General features: G+C 43.3%; 2 protein-coding genes across 4 annotated transcripts in view; one reads left to right on the top strand and one right to left on the bottom strand.

Annotated features, from left to right (window-relative positions):
* Positions 1 to 2,790: 2,790 nt before the first annotated feature.
* CLN5 (CLN5 lysosomal BMP synthase) lies at positions 2,791 to 11,275 on the bottom strand. Of its 3 annotated transcripts, XR_014071279.1 has the most exons (5): positions 11,009 to 11,219; positions 7,028 to 7,193; positions 5,900 to 6,125; positions 3,747 to 4,883; positions 2,791 to 3,646 (listed from the first exon to the last, which is right to left on the bottom strand). XR_014071279.1 is itself a non-coding variant. In XM_081550006.1 (4 exons), the coding sequence occupies exons 1-4, from the start codon at positions 11,247 to 11,249 to the stop codon at positions 3,132 to 3,134; spliced, it is 1,389 nt and encodes a 462-aa protein (XP_081406132.1). In that variant the 5' UTR covers positions 11,250 to 11,275; the 3' UTR covers positions 2,791 to 3,131. The 3 variants fall into 3 exon arrangements, 2 of the variants coding, with proteins under 2 accessions (XP_081406132.1, XP_081406133.1); XM_081550006.1 differs by lacking the exon at positions 3,747 to 4,883 and having other exon boundaries at positions 10,768 to 11,275; XM_081550007.1 differs by lacking the exon at positions 3,747 to 4,883.
* A 242-nt stretch (positions 11,276 to 11,517) lies between these two features.
* Positions 11,518 to 16,700, top strand: part of LOC145528649 (uncharacterized) — a 199,145-nt gene continuing 193,962 nt past the window's right edge. Inside the window, exon 1 of the mRNA XM_081547297.1 lies at positions 11,518 to 11,586. Coding sequence (XP_081403423.1) covers positions 11,518 to 11,586 — 69 coding nt within the window. The remainder of the gene's footprint in view (positions 11,587 to 16,700) is intronic.

Here is a 16,700-nt window from a genome sequence, read left to right as displayed (position 1 = left end):
TGGTTAAATGTTACCAAGCAGCCAGAAAAACTTTCCCCACTTGCTGATACCCAACTTCCCTTTATAAAAAAAACAGGACATTATCATATGATACATGAAAAAGAACACAGAACCTTTTACTCCAAAGTGAATTAAGAGCTTTTCCTTTAATCAGTAAAAGAATGTATGATTAACAGTGTCTTGTTTTAAATAGAAAATGTAGAAGGTTCGAGGAGCAGGATGCTATTTGGACAATAAAGGGTAAATATGAGGAAGATGCTGGAAACAAACTTTGGCCAACTCATTTGCTGTGAATAGGGAAAAGTATGTGTGAGGTTTGAGAATGGTGCTCTTTCTATAAGTCCCAAATATTTAAAGTTTAAGAGTTATTTTCACCTTCTGACTGTCTCCTGTAGCTACAAATGATGACACTTTCTGGGTATACTTAGCTAATATGGAGTCAGAATTAATGAGTGAGGATATACTTATTCTAAAGGTCTAACATAACTCAAACTGCAACTAAATGGTTTTTCATAGACAAAATTTTATACATTTACAACTTAACAGAAAAACAGAAATCACATGTAAGTTATATAGTAGTTCAAACAACAGCAAAATTTAATTGGGAAATTCCTGCCTGGCTTGTGTTTTGGTTTCCCAGTGATCATTTTAAAAGCTTGTTCCTGAATCATCTGTGCTTCAAAGCCTTCATCTTCTAAGCATAGTTGGCAGGTTTGATAAATTCTTCAGCAGTACTTATATGAATGCTGTACACTGTTAGTCACCTGAGTCTATAGGTCACTTTCATAGAATTTCACTTAGTATTCTTAGGAACAGAGAAAAACTGTGAATGCTTTTTGTGTGTGAGTTGCTCAGTCATGTTCGACTCTTTGAGACCCCATGGACTGTAATGCAGCCTGCCAGGCTTCTCTGTCCATGGAATTCTCCAGGCAAGAATACTGGAGTGGGTTGCTATTTCCTTCTCCAGGGCATCTTCCCCAACCCAGGGATTGAACCTGGGTCTCCTGCATTGCTGGCAGATCCTTTACCATCTGAGCCACCAGGGAAGCAATGTAACTGTTAGAATCTTGCATTCAAGTCCCAGGTATGGATGTGCTCACTTGTCTTTGCAGCGAAGTTCTGTGATTTATAGTTATCACAAACCTGGCACAGGAGTTTCTGCTTGTTACCCCAGTGCAGTTCTCAAAGTCCAAAACAGTTTCCCAGAGCAGTTTTCCTGAGAAGTCTGTAGAAGCTGACATTGCCTGCTTTTAGCCACTAGATGGTGATAGTGCAGTATCTAAGTTTTCTTATGACATACTCTGAAGACATCCAGCAGGTTAGAGGCATCCAGCAGGTTAGAGGCACAAGTCAGGAGGAATGTTTTATGCTATTAACATGAGTTGTCTGAAGGGAGGCAGTGAGAGCAAGTTCTCTGTGTGCACGTGGGTGAGATGCCCTCTCTGCAGCAGGCATCAGCATCATGTGCAGTGCTTCTCAAGCTACTAGTACTAAAGGACTGGGTTTTTTCCAGACTGTGTTTCAGTGCCTCTAGTTTCGAAGACTTATGAATTCCTAGGCAAGTGAAAGAAAAGCAAAGACGAAGTACAAGCCCCGTTTTTTTTTTTTTATTAAGATTCAACAGAAAATTAGTCCAACAAGTTGCTTTCAGAGTACCTCCTCACAGACCAGTAACATACAAGATTAGTCACATTTGGTCCAGGCATTGGTCTGAGACCACACTTTGACTAGCGCTGAAAAACCCTGCTTGACAGTGCTTCCCATTCGATCAGCAGAACCTGGTTCAAAATGAGGCTCCATTACCACTAGCTGGGTAGCTGTGGAAAGGTCTGTTTCCTCATTTGAATTATGTAAACAGTACCTATGCTTAGGCTTTTTATGAAAACTCAGTGTGCTAACCTCTTAGGAAGCACTCAAATGTGGGCAGAAACTGAATAGGATTGGTACATTTAAATATTAAATACAGACTGTTCCCTCTGATCTCTGCATCATTTTACTGACTAGTGTTTTTTCCCATGAATAGAAATAAGGTGTTCAGTTGATCATCAAACACTTTAAGGACCTTGAAACCTTGTTTGATGGCCCTAAGAGAAGCACAGCTACTTGGTGATCTCTGACAAAAACCTGCCCTCTCTCTGGGAAGTGTACCTCCTTCTATTGCTGCATCTTTAGTGTGTGGCAGAGGACTGTGAAGCAGTGAAGGAGTTAGAGGGTGCCTATTTACCCAGACATAACTTGGCAGTCACGTGCTTCCACGACCTATATGTGTGAAGAACTGCAGAAGCACTAAGCTGCCAGTTCAAAGTCTAAGTGGTTATTACAAAATCAGGAGAGGCTAGTATGTAAACAACATTAGACAAGATCAATGATGGCAGTTTCTTTGATTAATCATTACAGTTAACCACTTACTGTGACCTAACTAGGCCAAACTATACATGGCTTCAATCTTTACAACAGTCCTGACAGATGAATTGCTTTAGAGATGAGGAAACTGACGTTAGGAAATGTTAAGTTGCTTAAATCACAAATTGCAGGTTACTGGCTAGTTCTGAAATGTTAGCTGGGAACTTGTGCTCTTTACCACTGATTTTACTGCATCTGGACACACAATTGCTCCAGCTATGGTGTCCAAATTACGTTTTAAGGTTAAGTGAATACAACAAAATCAAACTGCAAGACCTGGTTCCTGAAGTTAAAAAGGCTATAATGTCTGTTAAAACTACCAAAACGTACTTAAATGAGAAAGTGTGTAACCATCATACCTTGAAAAAGTAGCTCCCACCATGAGAATGTCACCAAGGGTATTTTAATATAAGTCTTGGCACACCGCACCCACAATGTAACATTGAGTCCAAAGATCCTGTATATCTGACATGATATAATTCTCCATATGAACAAAGGCTTGGAGATTGAAATCCAGATCACCTCATGGGTTCACTTTGGCCAACATGATAAAAAGAGTTTACAGCTTTCCAAAAAATTTCCTGAGGTACCATTATGCAAGCAAGGCTGCCTATGAGTATGTTAGCTTTCTGCCCCAAGGAGGAAAGGCCTAAGAAATCCCACACTTGTAAAACCACTCCCTGAAAAACTGATGTGCTGGTAGAAAGAAAAGCAGTAAAATTAAGGTTTTATAAACCAGAGAGTGTTCTGTTTTTTCTGTTAGGTAAAGGGATTTCTTCATATGTTATTTTAATAAAAGGGGATTTCATAGGTAAAAACCAATATTCAAAATTATAAAACAAATAGAACTGTCTGTGTATAACCACTGCATCAAAAATTTGCAAGAGACTCAACAGAAATTCTTTAGTTGACAAATGTGGTTTGAAAGGGTAATAGAATCTTTTTATGGCTAGAGCGAGGGTCTTGTTTCCTGTTGGCCCAAAAACAGATGTTTCATTTCCCAGGTAAGTCGGTTCTCCACTGTAAAGAAATATCCTTGTATAGTTGGTTTCTATCTTCCTGAAGTCTGCTCCAAGTTCAGCCAATTTCTCATAGGTCCTTAACACAAATTTGGAACAATCGTAGGATTCAAACCATTTCTCTGCCTCCTTTTCTGGGCTGGCTTGGACAGTCCATGTCTCATAATAAATCCCTGTTTCATTGTCCTGTTTTACCCACTTTGCCATTTTGTTAAACATGTCTCCTAGTTAAAAACAAACAAAACAAAAATTATGTGAATGTAATTAAAGCTGATCATGTTAGTTTTAAGTAAAATGTTCTAACCAGACTTAGGCCATAAGTACCTGAGTAAACAACAGTTTCTGAATTTCCAAACCTGCATCTTACAACAGGAATCCATGCTCAGCCAATTTTTTTGCTTCATTTTTCAAGGCACAAGATACTTCTGAACTATAAACATTAGACATAACAGGTGTATAAAAAAATACAAATTCTATAACCATTTAAGCTACAGTCAAAAGCTGAATTATATACATGCTGAAGCCCTCATTTTCTGCTTGGCTCAACAAATCTTGGATTCAGAAGCGAAAGAATAAAAGGAAGCAAGGGAAAAATTGTGGAAAAGGAATGAGTGAATGGGGCCAAGACAGTGTGAAGAACTGAAGAGGGTGAAACATGAAGCTTTTTTATGCAAAACAAAGTATGCATAGGATACGAATTTGCTGTCCAAGGAATGGCTCCTTGAGAAGGAAGCCCCTATCCCATCCACGTTGAATATCTATAGTATCTCCCCTTTCTCCCCGTACTTGCGACTTCTGGGAGTCTGCTTACAATCTTTCTATCCACCACACAGATTCTTCCAGTGAATCAACTAAACTGGAAATAGTTTTGACCAAATTCATTATATAGACTCCAGGATGGCTAACACTCTCTCCTATCACCTTGTACCAGACCAGAGGGATCTCTCCAAATGTTATCAAAATACTATACTCTGCATGGTTACAACCTTATCTGAGTCTAAAACAGCATGACCCCAACATTTCACTTGGTCACCATTTGTGACTCTTTCTTAGGTTACTCCAGCTTGAGTCCATAAAATCAATACTATTCAAACCCCATAGGATAAATAGAGTGGCTGCTTTTATCAACTGTATGGAATTAAACTTGTAGAATAATATAAATCCTCTTTTCTTAGAACTGAGGATACTGTTCTTAGTGTTCTCCAACTCTGAAAAGCCACTGCTTGTGATGAAGAGATAAGAATGCTTCAAAACACTACTTGGTAACATGAAAACAGGTCAACGAACAGGATTAATCACAAGGCAGATGGATAACAAAAGATTTAAGTGCTAGCATATTACAGACTCTTCTACAGAATAAATAATGATCACTTGTCCATATGGTCATACTGTGATGTCAGAAGGAAGATTTTGCAGATAATGAGGTAGGTGGATACGGAGAAAGGAGAGATGTGAGCTGGCCTGGAATGAAAGAAGGGGAGTCATTTATCATACTAAGCACTGCTAAAAGAGAAATGGACTTTTATATGATTGAGGTGGTTTGGGGCACATCAATTAGAAAATAGGAAAAAAAGAAAACAGCACGATATATAATTAAAAGAGCCCCAGATTACATTTAAAAGACACCAATTCTGCAAACCAGAACCACAGTGAGATGTTACCTCTCACCTGTCAGAATCATCAAAAAAGACATCAAACAACAAGTGTTGGTAAGTATGTGGAGAAAAGGAAAGCCTCACGCACTGTAAATGGGAATATAAATTGGTACAGCCTCTATGGAAAACAGTATGGAGGTTCCTCAAAAAATTAAAAACAGAACCACCATATGATCCAGAAATTCCACTCCTGGGTACTTACCCAAATGAAGAGAAAACACTAACTTGAAAAGATATAAGCACCCCTAAATTTACTGCAGCGTTATTTACAATAGTCAAGATAAGGAAATAATGCAAGTTTCCATCAAGGGATGAATGATTAAGGAAAATGTGGCATATATATACAATGGAATATGATTCAGCCATAAAAAAAGAATGAAATCTTGCCATTTGTGACAACGTGGATGGACCAGGAGGATACTGTTTATTGAGTATGTCAGAAAGGCAAATTACCATATGACTTCATATGGTATGTAGAATCCAAAAAATAAAATAGAAACGGACCCATAGATTCAGAGAACAAACTAGTGGTCACCTCTAAAATAGAGATTTAAGTCTATTATTTTTTTTAGAAAGTCCAATTTAATTGTATGAAGTGTCTTATTTATTTTTATGATGAAAATAGAGAAGATAATCTATAGAAATGATAAGGTGAAGATTTGCATGAATAGCAGCTTGGGTCAAAGGTTAGTAGTTCAGGAAGTGTATTTTATAAATTGACCTCTAAAGAGCAGAACATTACTGAGAGGCCTCAATGAAAGTCACTTCTGTCACTGGGATACTGATTCAATCATCTAATCCTGCCATATTTTTGAAACTTACCTGATATGGTTGCTACTAGAACTAACGTCCCATTTTCCTTCCAGTGCCTATCATCAATCCCTTCAAAAAAGCAGGCAGCTCCTTGGTTACACCAGAAAGGGGCATTCATTTCAGGTCGGAGATGGGGAAACGTGCAGTTTCCAAGTTGGAAGAGTTCATACCATTCCATTGTGTAGTTCTTCTCCGTTAACGTACTCCTGAATCCAATGGCATCGTGCATAATTTTCTGTGTAAAGGTCATATATGTATAAAAGCATTTGGGAAGTAACCACTGGTTCAGGAGCCAGACAGGAGAAAATGCAATACCAGAAGTGCATACAGAGTAGAACAACTGTTTCCCTTCCCTATTGCTATTCTCACGTCCACTTCATGGCTCCTCAAACTCCCAGCCCTCATCCACTCTGGTTTTGGCCACTGCGGCTCATCTCAGGAAGGCTACATGCTGTGTGGACATGTTCAGAATCTCCTTACAGCTTAGAATGAGTAAGAGAAGTCTCCATGCCACAGACTCAGGAACTCTGTGTACCTCTCAGGTGATAAGAAGCTCAGATGGTGAGCTAACCTAGGAAAAGTGTGCACAACAGGGACTGGACATGAAGTGATTCCCACCTGTCCCCTGCTCTGGGCTTCCTCCTTTCCTTCTTTCTAGGATCTGGGTACAGGAATTGGGTTTGGGTTCAGAACATCAAAAGGGATTAAAGCAACTGCATTGATTACTGTCAGGATCATAAAACCTAGTGTTTTCTGGACTGCTCATTTTAAATTTGCGAAGAGGAACTTAGGCCACAGATGTGAAGAACTGACTCACTGGAAAAGACCCTGATGCTGGGAAAGATTGAAGGCAGGCAGAGAAGGGGACAACAGAGGATGAGATGGTTGGATGGCATCACCGAACGGATGGACATGAATTTGAGCAAGCTCCAGGAGTTGGTGATGGACAGGGAAGCCTAGTGTGTTGCAGTCCATGTGGTCAAAATGAGTTGGACACGACTGAGTGACTGAACTGAACTGAAGAGGAACACCGATGAACATAATCTAAAACCAGTCCTTTGAATAGTGATTATTCCCTCAAATCCACTTAATCAAATCACTTAATTAGCCAGTTACAAGATCAAGATGCAGCCTTACCAAGTATCCCAGGAGGTCTCCGTATTTAAATTCCCACACTGGGGCTTGTAATCGAAAGACTTCAATGACATCGTCATCCTTCATCACTGGGATGGGGGAGCCAGTGGGACAGAAAGTATATTTAGCTTGACAATAAGGATCTGGTTCTGGACGGAAGGAGAAGCGTCTAATGAAGAAAAAAAAAATTATCAACTTAAATTCCAAGAAGAATTTGGTTCTCACACATCTTAGAATCCAGATCTTAATTTCACTGTAACATTTTTAGAAAAAATATCCAAAATTCTGCCCATAGTGTATAAGTATACATCTGTTATCCTATCAACAAACTCCAATGAGTCTTTAATAGCAAATGATACATTAAAAGCACTGATAATTGCCTGCTTCCCAGTTCCCTGCTCCCATTGTGAGAATTCTGAAGACAGGGACCATATCTGAAATGTTTATAGCTCAACATCTAATTTAGTAGACAGATATTTCCTGAAGAAAAGAGCAGTTTTCAATGATATTTAACTTCCCAAACATTTCATATGTTAAGATTATTCAAAAATTATCATTATTAAATAGACCATATTTTCTATTAAGAATCTGCCAACATTTCCTTCAATATTTATTGAGTATTATATTATACTAGGAATATATTGTGGTAGGAAGGAGGGAAACAAATGCAAGAAATGTGGGTTCGATCCTTGGGTCAAGAAGACCCCTTGGAGGAGGATATGGCAACCTGCTCTAATATCCTTGCCTGGGAAATCTCATGTACAGAGGAGCCTGGTGGGCTACAGTCCATGGGGTTGCAAAGAGACACGACTGAGCACACAGTCGGTAGGGGGGGTTTCCTTCAACATTTATTGAGGATCTACTATTATACTAGGAAAGAGGGCAACAAAACATAAATGCTATTCCTCTACTCAAGCAGAGGTAGCAGCTGGCAAGACAGTAAACAAGTGATGAAGGGCAGAAGGGTATGTGCTACAATGTGCATGCTCAGTTGCATCCGACCCTGTGACCCCATGGACTGTGGCCCACTAGGCTCCTCTGTCCATGGGAGTCTCCAGGCAAGAATACTGGAGTGGGTTGCCATGCCCTCCTCTGGGGATCTGCCTGACCCAGGGATTGAACCCATGTCTCCTGTGGCTCCTGAGCGGCAGGCGGATTCTTTACCGCTGAGCCGCTGAGTAGTTATAAGACTGGAATTTAAGATTCGAGGCAGGAGTGGTGAGAGCAAGAGAAGGCAGGGACTGTCCTCCTGAGCCAGTTCAGGTGCACCTCGGAGATGGTGTGGGTTCGCTGCCAGACCACCACAGTACATTAAATAATGCTATAAGTGAGTCACTGGAAGTTTTTAGTTTCCCAGCCCAGTGCATATAAAAATCATGTTTATATTATACTGTGGTCTATTAAGCATGTAACAGTATTATGTCTACAAAAAACAACATACATACCTTAATTAAAAAATACTTTATTGCTAAAAAAAAAATCTGGCAACACAAAGTTGTCACAAATCTTGTTTGTAGAAAACACAGTATCTGAGAAGTGCAATACAACTAGGTGTGCCTGGACACTGTGAAGACCCCCCGGAGAGTCACACAACTGGGGAGGGCTGAGCCCAGGAAGGGGCTTAAAGGATCTGAAGCAGCAGGTGTGATATAACTGAATCTGCTCCAAAATAAACCTTATTTTATGAATTAGAAGAGGGTGGGGATGGAAGCCAAATTAAGGCGGAGGTCATGGCAGTAATGCATCAAGAAGCGGCCCGAGAGGGCCATCGCAGTAGCAGCGGGAGGGCTACAGTGAATCGAGATCAGCAGGTGCTCACTACACACCTTTCATATCCAGCACTGGAGACAGAGAGGAAAGGGAGAAACAAGATGCTTTCTCTCCCCTACGGGCTTCCCTGATATCTCAATTGGTAAAAAATCTGGCTGCAATGCAGGAGACCCTGGTTTGATTCCTGTGTAGGGAAGATCCCCTTGAGAAGGGATAGGTTACTCACTCCAGTATTCTTGGGCTTCCCTTGTTGTGGCTCAGCTGGTAAAGAATCTGCCTGCAATGAGGGAAACCTGGGTTCGATCCCTGGGTTGGGAAGATCACCTAGAGAAGGGAAAGGCTACCCGCTCCAGTATTCTTGCCTGGAGAATTCATGGACATGGTCACAAAGAGTCGGACACAGTAGAGCTACTTTTACTTCACATCACCCATCCTCTAAGAATCCTAGATCTCTGAGGCCCTAGCCAGACCTACTGTTGTTTTTTTTTTTAAAGATTTTTTTTTTTATGTGGATCATTTATATTTTAAGGTCTATTGAATTTGTTACAATATGGCTTCAGTTTTACGTTTTGTTTGTTGGCTGTGAGGCATGTGGGATCTTAGCTCCCTGACTAGGGATTGAACGTGCATCCCTGCCTTGGAAGGTGAAGTCTTAACCACTGGACTGCCAGGGAAGTCCCCAGATCTATTGTTTCAATCCTAACACATCAACAAAAATGTCTAATTTAAAAAGCTTAAATCTTTAGACAAAAATATTAAAAACACACCTAAAAGTCTACCTGTTTTATAGGTGCTTACCTGATTTAAAAATGAATAGTTATCATGTCAATGTATGGCAAAAACTATTACAATATTGTAAAGTAATTAGCCCCCAACTAAAATAAATAAATTTATTAAAAAAAAAAAAATGAATAGTTAACTATACATAGGTTTCACCAGCCTACAGCAAAATCAAATTTAGGTCAATGGTAATTTCAAAAGTATAATTTAAGTGTGAACGTAATAAAGTTAAAATTTTATTATGGGGGTTAGATGAAGGCACGTGCTTAACATTTCAAACTCTTAAAGAAATGTAAATCAAGTAGTTTGGGATTTCAATCTCTTGTTTTCCTGAATATTAAATTTTTACTTTTTGGGGAACATTTTGTTGTTAATAACATTTTCAAGAAAACCAGCTTCAAACTTCTCCCTTCATGTATATCAAGCAAAACAAGAAGGCCCAGCAAGCCATTCAGCAAGCAGAATACACTAATACTGTATCCAGGTCTGAAATGCTGGCTGGCCTTTACTAGAGTTAACCACCACAATAAGACCTGAAGTAACTACTATTCCTACTTTCTGACTCAGGATATGTGGGCACAGAGATACTGAGCGACTTTCCCAAGATCACACAGCTAGTGATGATGAGGCCTGACTCTATCTGCTGCGGTCAGAGCCTAGAACTCGCTTGCGACCAGGAGGTTATCCTGCCTATCAAGTCGCTATTTTGTCATCCAAAAGAGGTGTGCATTTTCAAAAGCTGCTGGTTTTTCCCCTGCTTGATGTTGCCACTTTATCTTCGTTTTCTCTGCTTAGCCACCTCTGATAATTAGGCTGCGTAAACACAGTTCTAGTTCAAAGGCTCAAACACGTAAGTCTCCATATCCTCAGCATACGGCCAGCGTCCTACCTCCTGGCTGAAGACAGTGGACAAACGAGGCCGCTCACCCAGGAGTCGGGGGGACGGGACGCGGCGAGGGGATTCCCTAGACACCCAATTTCGAATGCTAAAAACGAGAAGTCCCAAGAGAGCTACGTTAACTGGTAACTGGGCGTGCAAATGTGACACACTCAAGATAACTAATGACAGGACCTGACACGGTAGGAAATACATTAAGGCTCCCCAAACTATTCAAATTGTCAGCGACTTGTATCCGAAAATCACGCGACGAAATAACATTAGTCCCTTTTCCCCCACGATTCGGGACAGTCACCTTGGAACTGGCTCAAGGGTCTCGGGAGGAAGAAAGACCCCAGGGTATCGTGCAACAAACACACGCGCCCCCGGAGCTCTCCACTGCGCTTCTCGCCGCGCCCTCAGGGTCTCCGGGCGCCTCCCCCGCACGATCACGCGACCTGGACACAACTTCCCACCCTCGTCCCACACGCACTTTGGACGGAGAACCTCGGCAGCGCGCGCGCGCCCGCCCAGCGCCGCCGCGCCCGCGCACTCACTTGTAGGGCACCGGCCACTGGCGCCGGGAGGTGTCGCCCGCCACCGCCGCCGTCGCCGCCGCCAGCCAGAGCAGCGCGGGGGCCCAGCGCCAAGGCGCGCGCTCCGGGCCCGCACCTGCGCCCGCGCCCCTCCGTTCCCAGGCCCCCGGACCGGCGCTCCCTGTCTGCGCCATGTGACGGCTGCCGCTGCGGGCGGCGCCTCCCCAGCCCCGAAACCGCGGAGGGCCGGCGAGCCGAGCATGCGCAGAACCCGCGACCCGCGGCCCCGCCCCCTGCCCGGCGCGCCCGGGGTGAGGGCTCGGTCCACTCGGCTCCCGCCGCCTCCCAGAGCGCCGGAGAACGAAGCGCAGGGTGTCGGAGCCGTAGAGGCGCTGCTCCTGCCTGGCGCCCTGCGCGGGGGCGGCTTCCGGACGTGGCCGACCCGGAAGGCACTCCGGTCCAGCTCCCCCGAGCAGCCCAAACAGGAACCCTTTTTCTCTGACTGACTCGTAATGCCTGACTGACTCGTAATGCCGAGTTCTGCTGGCCTCAAGGCTCCGTTCCTCTGGAGCGTCTGCTCCCAACAACCACCACGAAAAGCAAAAGCACAGAAAAGCCAGCTTTGGGCTCCTTTGGCTTGTGTGTGTGTGTGTGTGTATGTGTGTGTGTGTGACTGACTCTTTGTGTGTGTGTTGTGTGTGTGTGACTGACTCTTTGTGACCTCATGGACTGTGTGTGTGTGTGTGTGACTCACTCTTTGTGTGTGTGCGTGTGTGTGTGTGACTGACTCTGTGACCTCATGGACCACTCATGGACCAGTCCGCCAGGCTCCTCTGTCCATGGGTTTCCCCAGGCAAGAATACTGGAGTGCATTGCCATTCCATTCACCAGGGGATCTTCCCAACCCAGGCATCCAACTCTTGCGCCTCCTGCATTGGCAGGTGGATTGTTTACCACTGCCACCTGGGAGCGCTGCACTTTTGCCTCATCCCTCAGGCCCCAGACTAGATGACGACAGACATCTGAGTGAAGGAGAGTATTTGGGGGAGGTGAGTGCAGTGAGGAAGACGGTGATGGCGCGGTGACTGGTCCTCACCAGACCGAACTGGTGATGCCAGTGACCACACTGACAACACACAACCGGGGCTATCGCCGCTGAGCGCTGTGACACAGTCCAGCCCCACCCGCCTCCCAAGCGGGTTCCTCCTGGGTAGCTCTACCACTTCGGGTGGGGAGAAGAGTCCACATTACTCTGTCTTCCTTGACCCTTCAGCCACCTCAGGAAAGCAATGGGATCAACTGCCCTTCCTCTGCCCTCATATATGGCCGGCCCTATTCTCATACACAGAGGTTGGCTTATGTCTCTTAATAGGACATTAAAGACGTGGCACTTAGAGTCACATTTTACAAGAGGGTGGCCTGCAGAACTTAGACCGGGCTTTCCAGCACCTGCCCTTCCCCTACAATAGGAGTGAGCCATCATAGTGTTTGTAAGTTGTGTGGGAACTGCAATGGTCTGAGTGACCACCATGACTCATGGGGTGGGGAGTGGGGTCACTGGTTTCCCCACGCCTCCCAGGACTCGTGGGGGTTGATGAGAATTGTTGCCCCCTTCTCTCTCTTTCTCTCTCTTTCTCTCTCTCTCACACACACACACACATACCATACATATACACACACACGCACACACTCGCCTTCCCCCACTTGCTGCAGCAGGTTGGGGGCTCTGGGGAGGTTCAGGCAAGTCTTCATTTTAACGCTCACCTAAGCTTTCCTGGTGGCTCAGACAGCAAAGAATCTGCCTGCAAGGCAGGAGACCCTGGTTGGATCCCTGGGTCAGGAGGATCCCCTGGAGAAGGGAATGGCTACCCACTCCTGTATTCTTGCCTGGAGAATTCCAGGAACAGAGAAGCCTGGCTGGCTAACAGTCTATAGGGTTCCAAAGAGTGGAACAGAGCTGAGTGGCTAACACTTTCACAAGCAAGGTAGCCAAAGCTAACCTTCCTCCAAATACCACCGCCCAGTTCAAAATCATCAAGGCTAAACTGGGTTCTCCAAAGTCCTGGCCAAGATGAGAGGGAATTCATCCAAGCCCTGCAAGCAGACGTGTACTGTTGGATTTGAACGGCACTTGTAGCATTCTGCGTGGGCCTGCACTTGAGCTTAAAGCTAAAAGAAGCAATTCTCGGAAGTAACATTATAGCGTTAGAGACCAGACACCAGAGGGCCACCGTGGAACTTTCCATCCTGCTCAGGATTTCCCAGAGCTGCAATGAACAAGCTTCAGTTTGACCTTGGTAGGTGGTGGGGAATCTCCCTTCTTGGAGGTACCGTCTCTTCATTCCAAGGTCAGGGAGCTCTAGTGATGAGAAAGCGTTTCCTCCTGTCAACCTTAACTCAGACTCTTGGTAGCTCCCATCTGCTCCGCTCTGGTTCTTCCTTCTGTTCTTTTTAGCTATGACTCCAGTACTCTGGGATGTTTCCAGGATACTTCCAGATTGTTGTAGCCTCATCCTGCATCAAACTGGTTACTTCTCTCTGGTTCAAGGTTTTTAAACTTTGAGAACCCAAAAGATAGACTGAATTTTAATTCAACTGGTTTTCCTTGGGGTTTCCCGTTAGCCTAAGACCAAAATAGTGGAACAGTACTGTAGTCTAGTAAAATCAGATTTATTAACTATTGCATTGTGGGAGATTGTGCATAGAGGAACTTCATGACATCTCCCCAAACAAAGGAAATACAGAGTTATAGGATTCTGTGGTAGTGTGGCCTTTAGGTGAATTCTAAGTGAGCAGTATTTTGGTAGGCTCAAAGCGAGGCTGTGTGTCAACACAGAGTCAATGTGCAGTCTAGACAACAAAGGACCCAAGGTCCCATTTCCTTGGAAACTGCGAAGTTCAAATAGGGATGGAATTTCTGTCTAGAAGCCCCTGATTAGGAGCTCTACACTTGGGTTATAGAGGTTGTAAATAGAAGCTGCTTCTCTGTATCAAGGGACTGAGAAACTGCAGACAAAGGTGGGATATTTCATTCTTACTGATATAATTTCAACAGCCAAAACTCTCTAAGTCTTTAATTTTAGAGAAAAAATTTTCTCAGTAAGTCAGAAAGCAGGAGGTGGTGATGACACTTTACAGCTCTGCTGTGTCTGGGGAGAAATATTATATTATGTTCTGGGCTTCCCAAGTGGTGCAGTGGTAAAGAATCCGCTTGCCAATGTAAGAGACACAAGAGTTTGATCCCTGGGTCGGGAAGATCCTCTGAAGGAGGAAATGGCAACCCACTCCAATAGTCTTGCCTGGAAAATTCCATGGACTGTAGTCCATGGAGTCACAAAGAGTTGGACACGACTGAGTACGCACACACATTGTTTTATGTTAATTTTGCAGCTGGTTTTACCAGCCTTTTATTCCAGGCTACTGAATGGCAGAGCAGATTTTTACAGTCCAAGGTAATTTTCCTTTCTCACTTATGATGAAATAAAAATTCATAGTTTAAGGCAAGACAAGAATAACTTAAACATAAATTTTTTCTCTGCCCATTTAGGCCTCCTCCCTTCCTGACCAGTGTGTACCGTGCAACCGCATTATGTGTTAATGAGACCTCCCCAGTGGCAGAAATCCTGGCTTAACCACAAAGATCAATTTTTCTTCTGGCATCAGGCATGTTATAACTCCTTAGAGAGTGTCATTCCTTTCTCAGTCCTGTGATGAGTCACAAGACCCACCACTGGCCTCGTACATGCAGGTATCTTTAGTGAATTTCAGGTACAAGGCTACTGTTTGTCTTAAAGATAGGTATTAGTGCAGAACAGACAGCTTAGAGGACCGAGGGAGATGCTAAGTCACACCTACTGGAAGTTCTTAGCTTAAATACTTACGTAAGACTTCGTAATGTTACTAGCTATGTTACTCTTCTACTGCTTTTACAAGATTATTCTTTCTGGCATTAGCAAAAGTGTGACTGAGGCTCAGATGAAATGAATGCATATGTGACTTGAAATGATTGACCAAATATAAAGTTCTACAAGATGAATGATAGTAATAATGTAACTCTAGATATGGGAAGAAGCAGCAAGAGGGCACCATATCCTCGGTCAGGACACAGTGATAAAACAGGCAGTCCAGAAGCTTTTGGCTAAGGTTGTGTTGTGCTGTGCTTAGCTGCTCAGTCGTGTCCGACTCTTTGCAACGCCGTGGACTGTAGCCCTCCAGGCTCCTCTGTACAAGGGGATTCTCCGGGTAAGAATATTGGAGTGGGTAGCCAATCCCTTCTCCAGGGGAACTTCCTGACCCAGGAATCGAATGGGGGACACCTGCACTGCAGGTGGATTCTCTACCAGCTGAGCTGCCTGGGAAGCCCTAGGTACTGTGTTCAGTAACAGCACACTGAGTGGCCTATTAAGGAAATCCTCTCTTGATCTGGGGATGAGCATTCCTAGCACCTTGGGACAAAGTGGTCATGAAATGCCTCTCAACCTTGGTTGAAATGAATACTGAGAGGGAAGGGACTGGAAAATAATGTTGCCCACCATCCAGTTCTACAAGAATCATTTTCTTAGCCACTGCAGTTGCTGACCTATGATCCACCCTAAAAGGAATTCAGGGTGAAGATAAGGACGAGGCACTTTGTGCTCTAGGAAAATTGATAGTACTGGCCATCAGAGAGTTAGATATTTTCATGAGAAAGATTTTTATGAACCTGGATTCTTACATCTTCCCATACTTAGAAAAGCATAAAACCATTAACTAAGATATCTGTTCCTTGTGACTAGCAGCAACCTTCTGCCAAGCTGTGTGCTTGACTGCATGTACCTGCTTTGTCAGAACCACATAGATACTGACCTCTCCCCTTCTTAACTCTTTGGAACAGTTCTCAGAGCTCTCTGAGAGACTGTCTCCTGGGTGATAATCCTCAGTTTGGCTTAAATAAGATTCTCCATTTCTTCCTTAGATTGACTGTCGATTAGTTTTCTCATTGACTTTTCTAATCCAGTGTCAATATTGTAAATCCAGTGTTACTATTATTTTAGATACTAAAACACATTCATCTGAGAAGGGGTTTAACTAGGCTACTAAAGAGGTCCATGGAACACAAAGGATAAGATCCTTTGCCCTGGACACACTCATTTTCTGCACCAATTTTATTGCAGGGGGTTAATAATATCTTTATGCTAGTCAAATCATTTACAGTCCCCTCCTCAAAGCTTATGAAACTTGAGTACACAGTACATGTCTTATAGGTGCTTAACTGGCTTAAGCAAATACAATAAACTTGATATATATGATATAGATATAGATATCAACTAGATATAGATAAGTCCTGTTTTCAGATTTATATTAGCAGTCTCACTTATAGTATAATTTATTTTCAGTCAAAGATAATTCAACAGTATAGTGTGAATTTAATAACATTACAAATTATATTCACTTGAAGGAGTTAGTGTCATATACTTAATATGGAATACTTTAAAACAGACACCTGTGGAGCTAGAGTTAACATTCTGAAAGTGAAAAAGTGGAAGTGTTAGTCGCTCAGTCATGTCCAACTCTTTGCAACCCCATGGACTATAGCCTGCCAGTTTCCTTTGTCCATGAAATTCTCCAGACAAGAATACTGGAGTGGTTTGCCATTTCCTTCTCCAGGGAATCTTTCGAACCGAGGGATTGAACCCAGGTCTCCTGCATTGCGGGAGGGTTCCTTACTGTCTGA

The sequence above is a fragment of the Giraffa tippelskirchi genome, chromosome 12, assembly GCF_054371585.1.
Source record: "Giraffa tippelskirchi isolate mGirTip1 chromosome 12, T2T-mGirTip1v1.2.pri, whole genome shotgun sequence".
NCBI classification, from domain to species: domain Eukaryota; kingdom Metazoa; phylum Chordata; class Mammalia; order Artiodactyla; family Giraffidae; genus Giraffa; species Giraffa tippelskirchi.
The sequence above is the reverse complement of the archived record's forward strand: the minus strand, read 5'-3'. Positions and strand labels throughout refer to the sequence as shown.